The 12821-nt window shown below is 40.9% G+C and overlaps 1 protein-coding gene across 5 annotated transcripts in view; it reads left to right on the top strand.

Moving 5' to 3' along the window:
* The window catches only part of gata3 (GATA binding protein 3), a 33466-nt gene extending 21361 nt beyond the window's left edge, over nucleotides 1-12105 (top strand). For all 5 annotated transcript variants that reach the window (XM_059987337.1, XM_059987339.1, XM_059987336.1 and 2 more), the window contains one exon: nucleotides 10831-12105. In XM_059987337.1, coding sequence (XP_059843320.1) covers nucleotides 10831-11130 — 300 coding nt within the window. In that variant the 3' untranslated portion in view covers nucleotides 11131-12105. The remainder of the gene's footprint in view (nucleotides 1-10830) is intronic.
* The last annotated feature ends 716 nt before the right edge of the window (nucleotides 12106-12821 follow it).

A 12821-nucleotide genomic window follows, 5' to 3' on the forward strand; every position in this document is an offset into this window, starting at 1 on the left:
GGAGACCTCTTGCACAGTTTTGACCCAGAAAGTCGACAATTCCTCTCCCGCCCCCACAGATGCTGCTCAAACTGCTGAGCTCTTCCAACATATTGTTAGCTGCTTCAGCATCCCTAGCTCCAGATCGGTAAGCCTACACAACACTCCTTCAATAGTAAGTAAAGATTAAAGGTTGGCTTTATTTGTCACTTGTACATCAAAAAATACAGAGAAATGCGTCATTTATCTTAATGACCAGTACAGTCCAAGGATTGTGCTGGGGGAAGCCCACAAGTGTCAACATGCTTTTGACACCAACATAGCTTGCCCACAATTTACGAACCCTAACCCAAACTTCTTTGGAATGTGGGAGGAAACCGGAGCACCGGGAGGAAACCCACATGATCATGGTGAAAATGTCCAAACTCCTTTCTGACAGTGACAGGAATTGGCATTCTTTGATAAGGAAGGATACCAATATCATGAATCATATCACAACCCCATAAAATTACAGTAATATCTTTTTTTACTCCTGTATTCAGTTCTTCGTGTTATAACAAGGACCATATCATTTGCCCTCCTAATAGATTGATACATCTGTATGTTACCCTTTCAGAGAAATGTGTAGAAGCTTACCCAGGTTCTTTTGAACATCAACACTACATGATCTACCATTGCTTAACAAATACTTTCAATTATGTGCAGCAATATAGATGCCTTCTCAGTTTTCCACATCAGATTCCATCTGTCGTGTCCTCATCCACTCAGTCGGCTATGTCCACTTCCCATTGAAGCCTCTTGAAATTCTTCTTGCACTCACAATTCCACCTTCAGGATTGTCCTTGCATGTGTGTGAGAGAAGACAATATGCGAAGGTGATTCTTATGAGAGTGAGACTAGCTTGAATGGGTATCTTGGTTGGGATGGGCCAAAGGGCCTGCTCCCCCTGTCGAATGGTACTATATACTGAGCGTTATAGTGGGATAGAAAATGTGCGCTTAAGTGTGTTTCAAAGAGGAGTTACTTGATCAACAAACTCAAAATGCTGAAGGTACTCAGCAGGCCTGGCAGCATCTATGAAGGGAAGTAAATGGTCAACATTTTGGGCTGAGTCTTGGCCCGAAACATAGAAAGTTTATTCCCCTCTGTAGATACTACCTGACCTGGTGAGTTCCTCTGGTACGTTGTGTGTGTGGCTCTGGATTTCCAGCATCTGCAGAATCTCTTTGTGTTACCGACTTGATACAGGTGCTCCCTGCTTACGAATGCCTAATTTGTACACTGTTCGCACGAGCATTTGGAATACTGGGGGGGGGGGGGGGGGGTGCGGGAGATGGATGGATATATGAGCAGTTGGGGGACTGCTGGCATTGGGAAGTCGCCTCGTGGCCACATTTCTGTCTGTCTATCCCTTTCCCTTGGAAAAGGCCAGGGATATTTGGGAAATAATTAACTCCTTTGCCTCAGACAGCTGGAGTTGAGGTTGGTTGACAAGAGGGTCATGATGCGTATAAAAATATAACTTGAATTTTACAAATCACAATGGAGACAATGCTAAGGCAAGGGAATAAAACCAGGAACATACCTAATAGACAACAGTATTCTTGTAAACTTAAAAGGGCTTTCTGGAATGGGAAGGCTTGAGCTATGGGCTCAAGGTGATAGAGTAACTAGGTAAAAAGTGAAGTGGATGTCAAAACAAATTAAATAACAGTCCGAGCTTTGTTAGGATATCAACGATCCACTGAAAGATGTGAGGATGACTAGAAAATAAAACATAATAAAAACATCATATTTAAGTCCATTAATATGTAAATTAATCTACACAGAAGAAATGTATTTGGTCAGAATTTGCGCCTTATGATTGGAGGAACAGTGCACGTTACTGTTGTGAAATAAATTCAGCAAGTCAAAGTAGGCAACTGATAATAAAAATGAAATTGAGGGCAATTCAGTTGTAAATGAGTTGGAATTGAAGTGCAGAGCGAGTGTAATTGACTTGAATTGGTTGATGTGTTCATATGAGCAGCATGCAACTTTAATCAAATTCTTTGGAATGGTGGTTGACAAAAGGATGGAATCGTGAGTGTGAGATTTTTTTAAAAAATTGGAAATGATACCTTCTGGGTGTGTTCCCATGAAATGAGACCAGGGTTGTATTGTTGGGGACAGTGCGGGGGAGACCACCTCTGTTGTCAGTTTATTGCGACGGATTTAAGGTCTGTGTTAATTGTCACGTGAATGGCGCCAGTCTAATTCAATCAATTAATCTTTATGGTGCAGTGGTGTGAACAGACTTCATCTGGTGTGCATTTCACTGGAGCTGCCAATAAACTTTAGCCCACAGGCTTTTGAATAATGTTTGCTGATTTGGGGTTTGCCTATCTCTGTTCTGTCTTAATAGTTTTGAGACTGATTCAAAAGTGTTCCATTGAAGTAGACAATGATTAGCCTCCAGAATTTACTTATTAAAGTTCAGATGCTTTGGGGGTTGCCCCTTCTGTGGGTTTGATTTAATTTTAAACAGATATGACAAGCATTTTCAAACTGATCATTTGCACACACAGCAGTCTCTGTTTAAGAAAACATTTTATTTCCATGCCTAGGAATATACCATGACACTGCATTTGAAGCGTAGTGATGAAGTGTTCATCAGTCATCCCAGTTAGCAAATTATTTGATGTTGTTTTCCTCTCATTTATCTATTTTTGTTTGACAAAGGAGCCTAGACAATCCCTCGTTAAATCTTTTCTTCCCTCTTATCTATGTCTAATGGGTTAGTGTAAGTGCATCTTAGCATAGCTGTCAGCTCAACACTTTACAGCGCCAGCAATCAGCTTTTTGAGGTTCAATTGCTGCCACTGTCTGTATGAAGTTCACACATTCTCCCTATGTCTGTGTGGGTTTCCTCTGGGGTACACTGGCTTCCTCCCATATTCCAAAAAGATGTATGGGTTAGGGTTAGTGAGTTGTGGACATGCTATGTTGGCATTGGAAGTGTGGTGACACTTGGAGGCTGCCCTCAAAAAGATATTCAGACAGTGTTTGTCATTAACATGAACCATGCAATTCACTGTATGTTACAATGTACATGTGACAAAGCTAATCTTTAATCTTTCTTTAAAGGCAAACTACTCTGGGCTGAGTTTACACATGTCGTTATGCGTTGATGTTAAAACAAGGAAATTCAGTGTGTTATGATTTTCACGGTACAAGATTTGAATAGATGCTGAAATAAAAATCCATAAAGAATCATGCAGCGATGCAGTAGATTTTAGCATTACATCAATTGAAACATTTAAGGGAAGTTTGGATAGGTACATGAGAGGTATGGGTACATGGATGGGTAAAGGTAGCTGTGCTGTACTGCTCTATGATTGTAATAGTTGTTTAGTCAAGTTATTTGGCTGTTGAATATGCTATGATTTTCATGGTAATTGATTTGAATAGTTACTGTAATAAATATCCATTAGTAATCATCTGGATATAGTAGATGTCAATTGTTACCACATTTGTAACATTGTTTAAATGACACATTTGCTCAGTTTTCAGTTTAAGTCAAAATGGAAAGAGTTTTAATCATTAATACATTGAAAGGTAGGATTGCACTAGGTACAGATTGATTACCAGGTTTGCAAGGTGATGATCTTCTCTGAGGATCATCACTTTGGTGTGGTGGGGAAGTTTGTGAGTTCCGGACGCCCTGAGAGCAATGCTGTCTGGAGCTCAGCTCCTGGTAGGGTCACCCATGCCAGTAAAGTCAAGGGGGAGGTTTCAGGAAAAGAGCAATCCAACCAAGACCTCCTTGGTGGAGCTGGCGGAAAATGATGACACTGGTGAGACCCCGTGGAGGGCTACAGCAGTGAAAGGTCCCTATTTGGCTTGCATTCCATGCCATTTGACTCTGACCCTGATCTGCCAACGACCGTGTGCTGGCTGCCTGCGCATCAGCCTCTCCATGTTAAACAACATCATGCACAAGGGTTCTCCATTAAGGGAATAGCCCCTTGGGAGACATCACACTCGACTTGAGTGATCGCACTCCAGATTTCTCATGCAGAGTTGTAGCAGGCAATGGATGGTAGTGCTGGATAATATCTGTCTATTTACATGAAAGCCAACGTCACACTGAATTTCAACAAATATCAGGAGCTGTGCGCATTGTATAAGGAAGATGGAAAGGGGAAACAAAGTCAGCATTTTAACAATGGGATATGTAAAACTACTTGCATACTTTTAAAATGACTTAGCAATTTTTTAACCAATTAATAAGTTACTTTCAAGTTCTTCAAAATCAGATTCAAATATGTGTATTGGTGTGGTGTGCTCCATGTACAACTTGAGAAAACCATAACTTCAGCATAAATGCCTAGATTTGAGATGCTTCAGAATACGTGTATTTGCTTTGGAGAGTGTTCCATGGCACGTTTTAAATTAGTGTATTAGAATTTTCTGCTACCCGTCCTTTGGAGATAGTTCTTAGATTGAATCCCTTACTAAGTTATGTGTTGGAGCAAATTTATAACTACAGGGGACATTTTTTTGTTGGAAAATACCTCTATTTTAGGGACAAGTCTTCAGAAAAGCTTTAATTAGTATTTCCCAGACTAGTCTGAAGGATTATATACTACTTGTCATGTATATGGGATGAACATTTCAATCCGATTATCATGGCTCAGAGAGGGAGCTTTTGGGCAGTACAGTAGCGTAATGCTTTGCAGGTTGGCGTTCAATTCCCGCCACCGTCTGTGAAAGTTTGTACGTTTTCCCTTTGACCACGTGGGTTTTCCCTGGGTGCTCAGATTTCCTCCCACATGCCAAAATTAGGATTAGTAAATTGTGAGCATGCAATGTTGGCACCGCAAGCATGACAACACTTGCGGGGCTGGTGCCAGCTCATCCTTGGATTGTGTTGGTCATTGGCACAAATGATGCATGTCACTGTGTGTTTTGAGGGATATGTGACAAATAAAGCTAATCTTTAATCTGACTTTTAAAGTAGAGAATGAATGACTTCTTGAGTCAGCTGCTTAGATCAACCCGTCAGCCGTCAGCTGCTCTTGTGCTTGGAGGTCTGTGGGGGGGAGGGGGGGTGAGGAATAGCTCCCAGCTCTTGATTGGGACTGTTTAGAAAAATGAACATTTTTAAAAATTGAGGTTGCAAACAGGAGTTTAGAAAGTAGAACAGGTGCTTATCCTTCATCCACAAAGGTGGAAAGGAAGCATTGTACGTAATGTGACTACATAAACTGGTGTTGAAGAAGACCACTGGAGGAGATGGAAGTTGGGGAGGTAAGAAAAGCATTCAAAAAGAAAGAACATGGATCATCTTTTCTGAGGTGGTTAGGCAGCCAGTCAGAACCCCAACGTGCTAAGAAGTCCATAATGGCCATCCTATACAAAGAACTATTTCAGAATCTATTTTTCATTCCTCAAATTTATTCACCCATTAACTGGCCAGTAGAGACTTGAGATGATTTTGGGATGAAAGTGATGTGCTACGGATCAAGTGTTAGTTGACCGAAACTGGTCTTTGGTGGGAAGGAATAGATTAACATATAATCTCCTCTTCTTGGGCAGTCCCTTAGGATTGAGGTTCATTTGCTGTCAGTTCTGTGGGTTGACTAGTGAAGACAATGCAATACCTGCATTGATTGGCCCAGATGAGATAGGAGCAACTTGTTGGGGCCTGTACGTGGGTCATTGTGGAGGTGGAGCACCCCTTTGACCATTGACACAGGATTTCAGTGTGTTCTCAATACACAGTCTTGAGGTTTGGAATGATACTGCATTTACTCCCTCAGCATTTTAAATAGTCGTAGGAGGGATGTCCCATTAATTTGAGGAGCTTTTCTGTCTTTCCAGCTTGTGAGGGGGGTGTGGGGGAAGGGAATGTTAGTTTGGTGAGCCTTGTGCTCAGTGATCAAACAACGTGACTTGCCCAACAGAACAGTGTGAGGGCTTCTGTAATAGGGATATTGGCCTTGGAGAGCAAACTGATGCTGGTTCCTGTGCCTTACCAATGAACGTGCTACTGGTGATATCTCACCAGTTTGTTGTAAATGGTTCACATCTCAGAAGTATACAGGAGGATAGAAAATACTGCAGACTAGCTAATTGCCAGGTTTATGGTTTTGATTTTTCAAACAATCTTTATTGGTGCTAATGTACCTACAACCAGGGTGAATTTGATTATCAATAACTTCCTTTGTTAAGCTGTGCCTTCCAAGACATGAACGTAGAACATACAGCATTACAGTGTTGTACCGGTCCTTCAGCTCAAATTGTAGTGTTGACCATTTAACCTAGTCCAAGATCAATTGAATGCTTTCCTCTCACAAAGCCCCCTTAGTTCATCCATGTACCTATCTAAGAATCTCTTAAATGACCCTAATGTATCTGCCTCAACTACCACCCTGGTAGAATGTTCCATGCACCCAGCACGCTTGGTGTTTTAAAAAAAACTACTGCTGATGTCCCCCAATCACAGTAAAATTATGTCCTTGCATATTAGCCACTTCTGCCCTGGGAAAAAGTCACTGGTTCCACTTTATCTTTGCTTCTTATATTCAACTCTATCATATCGCCTCTCATCATCAGAGAAAAGCCCTAGCTTGCTCAACTTATTCTCATAAGGCATGCTCTCTAATCTAGGCAGCATCCTGTTAAATCTCCTCTGAACCCTCTCGAAAGCTTCCACATCCTTTCTATAATGAGGTGACCAGAAATGAAGATAATACTACAAATGTAGTCAAACCAGAATTTATAGATCTTTTGGTAGGTGATCCATCTTTTTCAGGGACTTAACTTGGACTTTTATTGTCAGAGCACGGGGTGTTAAGCATCAGCAGGGTATAGTGAATTTCTTATCCATACATTTTTCCCAGTGAGTTGGTGCTTTCCTTGCTCTGTTAGCAGTTTAGAGGGCTGTGGTTGGAACTGAGCAATCCTTGCGTGTTTTCAGTGTGCGATAGACACCTCCGCTCCACTCTCTCAATGGAAAGTCCCTCAGAGTGACTCTGGGCAAGCCCAAGATTGGGTTTGAATGTGATGCTCTTAATAGTAGAATAAGTAGATGGCGTATCAGGTCCAACAGAGGAACATTTTGAGCCAAGGGTCGGCTAATTCTCAATACGAGCTCTCTCTGTTCTGCAAAAATATAATGTTGAATATAACAGCAGAACCAATATATACCCAGTGGCCATCGTTATCATTTATTTCCTGTATCTAATAAAGTGGACACTGAGTGTGTGTATGTGATATTCTGTTGTAGTCCATCCAGTTCAAGGTTTAACATGTCAATTGAAGATGCTCTTATTGCAAACCACTGTTGTAATGTGTGGTTATTTGAGTGACTGTTGCTTTCCTGGCAGCTTGAACCAGTCTGGCCACTCTCCTCTGCCCTCTCTCATTTACAAGGCATTTTTACTCACAGAGCTACCACCCACTGGATGCTTTTTGTTTCTTGCACCACTTTCTGTAAACTCCCAAGTCGGTTGTGCATGAAAATCCCAGGAGATCAGCTGTTTCTGAGCTACTCAAACCACCCCGTCTGGCACCAACAATCATTCCCCGGTCAAAGCCACTTAGATCACGTTTCTCCCCCATTCTGATGTTTGGACTGATCATCAATTGAACCTCTTGACCATGTCTGCATGCTTTCATGCATTGAGATGCAGCCACATGATTGATTGGATATTTGCTGTAACCAGCAGGTGTACCTAATAAAGTGGCCACCGAGTGCATTTTAAGAACACTTTTTTTCCCAGGAGGAAGAATGGAAGAGAAAATTGGTTTTATTGGAAATAAATAAATCCTCCCTGCCTACCCTCATCTCTCTAAAAGTGGTTTGCTTTAATAGATTTGATTTTGTGCATTTATTGCTTACCTTCTCAGGAATGTTCTTAACAAAACCACACATTGCTTAAGCACTTAGTTGGTTGAAGCAAAAGAGCTAAAAGCAGCTTCTTTGAAGAGAGAACTATAAACTTAACAGTTCAGGCTCTTTTAGCCATTAAATAGTCATCTACTGGGGAGCAAAATAGGATGTTTCCCATCAGTGCTGTATAGAGTGCAAACAAGTTGCAGACATTGGTGTAGAAGTGTGAAACAGCAAAGAAAAGTGTTTGATGCCTTCAGCACCGTTGCAAGATCAATGTGCAGATCAGCACTTCAGCCTGCTATTACAGGTAAAACTTGGGGTGTGATCACAGCCAATGTGTATGTAATTCTGAGTCAGCAATTTATTATTTTGAAATTCTGCTTCCAATGTTGAATAAAATCAAGACCTTTTGCAAGCTGACTGCAAATCTAAAATAAGATCAGAAAGTGTTGAAAATACTCAGCAGGTCAGACAGCATCCGTGTAGGCAGAACGGAGGTGAAAAGATTAAAGGGATTAGCTTTATTTGTCGCATGTCCATCAAATCGATCCTTGAAATGCGTTGTTTGTGTCAGACCAAATCAGCGAGGTTGTTGTTAGGCAGCCCACCATGCTTTCAGCACCAGCATCGCATGCCCACAACTCACTAACCCTAATTGAGCCTTTGCAATGTGGGAGGATACCAGAGCACCCAGAGAAAACAGTCAAGGCAAGAATGTACGAACTGCTTACAGGTGATGGTGCGGTCTGAACCCTGATTGGTGATTGCTGGCTGATGCTGCAAAGTGATGCACTAACCGCTGCGATGCCACTCCATTGAAAGTTTAAGGTCAAAGACCCTTTGTTAGAAAGGTGTTCCACCTAAAATGGTTCTGATGAGGTATTGCACAACACACAAGCGCATTCGAAGAAGCGGGTGGTTATAATCTCAATCATTGGTGGTTATAGTCTTAATCCATTGCATGGAATGCATATACTGTAGCTGTGGTTCATCTTCAAGATGGTCCCATGCCTGGGATTTGAGTGCACAAATTTAGGCTGACACTCCCATGAAAAAAAGGAAGTCTCTTTTTTGGTATCATGCCAATTGTTTGCTTCCACAGTCCACAGTCTTGTTATCAGAATCTTGTTTATTATCACTGACTTGTTTGACTATCACCTCAGCAAGGCTGCTGAGAGCCAGTGTGTAAAATGGTGACTGTAGATCAGAAAGAAGCGTAACGTAACTACTTTGGCAAGGATCGAAAGAGATATAAATATGTCTTCTCAGCTTTTTCAAGGACATACAGTATATTGTTGGTGGTTAGGGAAACAAACGTGTCTGCTAAGTTTTTGCATGTTGGTGTTATGGATGGTTAAGTTCAGTTTTGAGAAGTGTAAGAAAGGTGGAGACAGCTATTGGTGAAGTTGGCTAAAACCCCCTCTGTTTAGTGTGCTTTCTGTTGGTTCCTCACCATTGTTATTGAGGGAAGTGTTTCAAATGTGTGATCACTTCCTGACATTTACCACACGAACTATTATTGTTTTAGATTCAGTGATATATTTTTTTATGATGGGGCTTTGTTTGATCATGCACATAGGCTCTTCCAGTTGGGTTAAACCTTACTGTGTGATATCTTGAAGGTGTTAGTATTCCACTTAAAACCTGATTGACAGCTGTCAAAACTTTGTAAGATGGCAATTGAATGAAAGGATTGTAAATGAAGATGAGTTAGACTGTACTTGTAGAAACCTGAGAACACTTGTTGCTTTGGTAAATAACACTTTGGTATGTAAAGAAATAGGCAAACAAATACAAGTATCATCTTGGGTTTTGATAGTAAATGTTTCTGTTTTGATTTTAGATAGTGGAGAATCCTCTTTTCAAACCATTTGTTCGTATATATAGTACACAGGAAGTATTATTAAAAAATATGACCAGCATCAAAACTCAGCAAACTGAATTTAGTAAACTGAAAAAATTTGGAAATGTAATTTTTTAAAAAACTTGTTCAGCTCTCAGTCTAAGCTGGTTCATTCAATGGAATTGGGTGTTTTTGTTTAGTTTTCGTGATCTAGTGTAAGAAAAAGTAAAGGCGTTTTGTTTCTGATTCTGATTATAATTTCACTGTGTGTAGATGCCTGTATTTGTATTTGCCTGTGAGCGCACCGTTTAAGCTCGGGATTCAGTTCAACCATCTGGAGTTGATTAGCCTGCCAGTCCAAACTTACACAGGCTGACAATCATGTAAACTTCCTAGAAACAGCTGCATTTTTGGAGGGGCTAACTTTTCACACCACTTATTGACTGAGGCACCATTGCTCAGATCAATGGAAATAAAGGACCCAGTGGCATTTTTTTTAAAAAAAAGAGTGCCCTCATCTGCTGCTCTGGCCAAAAATTGATCTCTTGATCAACCTTTTCAAAGCAAATTACCATGCTCTATGTGGGATCTTCCTGTACAGGAAATCAACTGTTGCGTTCCCTACTTAGTAAAAAGTGTGCTGGGGTATCCGAGGATTGTGTTGGTGCCAAACCTTCCTTTATTCATTACTTAAGTCTAATATGAAGGGGCATAATTTTAAGGTGATTGGGGAACATATGGGAGGGGGATATCAGAAGGGGGTGTTTTACACAGAGAACGATGGGTGTGTGGAACACCCTGTGCCAGAGGTGATGGTAGAGGCAGATACAACAGTGACAGTTAAATAAGCTCTTAGAAAGGCACATGGATGATAGAAAAATAGAGGGTTATGTAAGGGGTGAAGGATGCGAGTAATCTTAGAGTAGGTTAAATGGTTGCTGTAACATTGTTGGCCAAAGGGCCTATACTGTGCTGTATGTTACGATAATTTGTTCAATTTGAGAGATAGGAAGGTCCACCATATGTTGTCTTATTTGTCGGTAGTAGCCAGAACTTGGAAAAGATTGAACTATAGACCTGGAGGGAATAATCCATTATAAAATGTCTTCCTTTCTTTCACCTGTAGATTAATCGACCTCTGACCATGAAGAAAGAAGGAATTCAGACTCGGAACCGGAAGATGTCTAGCAAGTCCAAGAAGAGCAAAAAGACCCACGATGGTCTGGATGAGTTTTCAAAGAGCCTCATGGACAAGGCCAGTTCGTTCAGCCCCACTGCTCTGACGAGACACATGTCGCCGATTCACCACATCCCACCATTCAGCCACTCAGGCCACGTGCTGACAACACCAACCCCAGTTCATCCATCCTCTGGTCTGTCGTTTGGACCTCACCACCCCTCTAGTATGGTCACTGCGATGGGGTAGAAATCTACAGTGGAAAGCTGCAGAGCATGCCTGCTTTGCATTAACATTGTCCACACATGGGATTAAATCAAAATGCGTCTCTTTTCAGATGATAGGAAATCTCTGAGACTGAGCAACCATAAACTCTCCTTCAATTAACAAGCTTTGCCTCAGATACAGAGTTTCCCTAGATATCACCTATAAGTAGCTCGGTATGCTGTGTGTGTGTATACTGAGTCAACAGCCATCATTTGTGAATACACCACCGTAGTCTTGTCACCTGTTTATTTGTGAGACAGGATCTTGTGCTGTGAAATACCATTTTAAACAAGATACCACCAACCCTTCCTTCTTTGTATCCACCTTCGGCCAAATCCCAGCCCTCTGCTCCCACCTAAATCCTGAAAATAACTGTAAAAAAATATACAAGGAAGAGTGGTCAACCACGAGACTGTGTGGGGCTTCTTCTGTGCAATGTGAGCAGTCATGGATAAGTGGACTATCGCACCAAGAGAGAGAAAGAGAGAGGCACACAGATTCTGCAGGAGGAGACAGCAAACTCACCAAAGAGAGCCAGACTATCCTCTTTGCTCGTAAAACTGCCGAAAGCTAACTCCCAGATCTACTGTCTCACACCAGCGGAAGTTATTTGATGCATTGCCTTGTAGACAGACCATTTATCTGGCCTTCAGCCTCCACATAGGAAGTACTATCAGTTGCAAGCAATCAGTGTAATACACAGATATTACCAATGAAGAATCTGGACGTCTATTGTCCCTGGATGAAATGCATTGTGAACAAGTTCCTGTAGCTGTTGTTTGTAAGTAATTCAGGCTACCAGAAGAAGATGTAGAAGAATTATTTCATTACACACTGTACAAGCTGGATGGTTGTATACATTTAACAATTATAATTGCTAGTGGATTAAAAGAAAAGACTGCTACGGTTTTGTTGGATAATTTTTTAAAGAAAAAATAAACTAGACTTAATTTTGTTGATCTATCGCGATTTCTGCTTGAGAGGGTTTTTTAAATTTTGTTTTGGTTTGCTGATGTTTGGATGGTTTCCTGGCACCACAGTGTCTGTTTTTGCTTGTCCGTCTCACCACAAAATTTCTGCATTGTGGTTGTACAGGAAATATAAAAATTGCATGTTAGCACTATTGGTCTCGAAGCCTAAGGCCTGGTGACAAAATACTGTGGTTCTGGTAATGTGTACCTCCTGTAAGGTCCAGGTTTTGGTCAAAGACTTTCTGTAGCCTTGAGAGTTAAGTACTGTAAATGTCGTCTCCTTCACAAAAAACATTAAAAAAATGTAAAAAAAAATCTTAGCTCCTCTTGCCACTTTTAACTGCTACAGTCTATTTAAATAAAATGTGAATAAAACATTTATTTACAAGCCCTTAAAAGAAATCTTTTTTTTTGCTTTAAATGTCCAATCTTTTCTACCTCAACCACATAGAAGTTAATCAAGGACTAAATAACTGTAAAAACTCATTAAATTCAGCACATCTGGGAGTTAACAAGCAAATTATTTGGCGGAACTTTTAATAGTGCAGTGCCAGTAAACCACCCAAAAACACTTGATGGTGCTGTGCACTGTTGCCCACGGTGTAGAGCAGACGCATTCTATAATAACCCTTGTGCATCTTTTTAGTGGGCTGTATTTTTTTACACACATCACCCCATCACACCTCTTTTTGTTGTAAAATA

Source organism: Hypanus sabinus, chromosome 13 (genome assembly GCF_030144855.1).
Source record: "Hypanus sabinus isolate sHypSab1 chromosome 13, sHypSab1.hap1, whole genome shotgun sequence".
Taxonomy (NCBI): domain Eukaryota; kingdom Metazoa; phylum Chordata; class Chondrichthyes; order Myliobatiformes; family Dasyatidae; genus Hypanus; species Hypanus sabinus.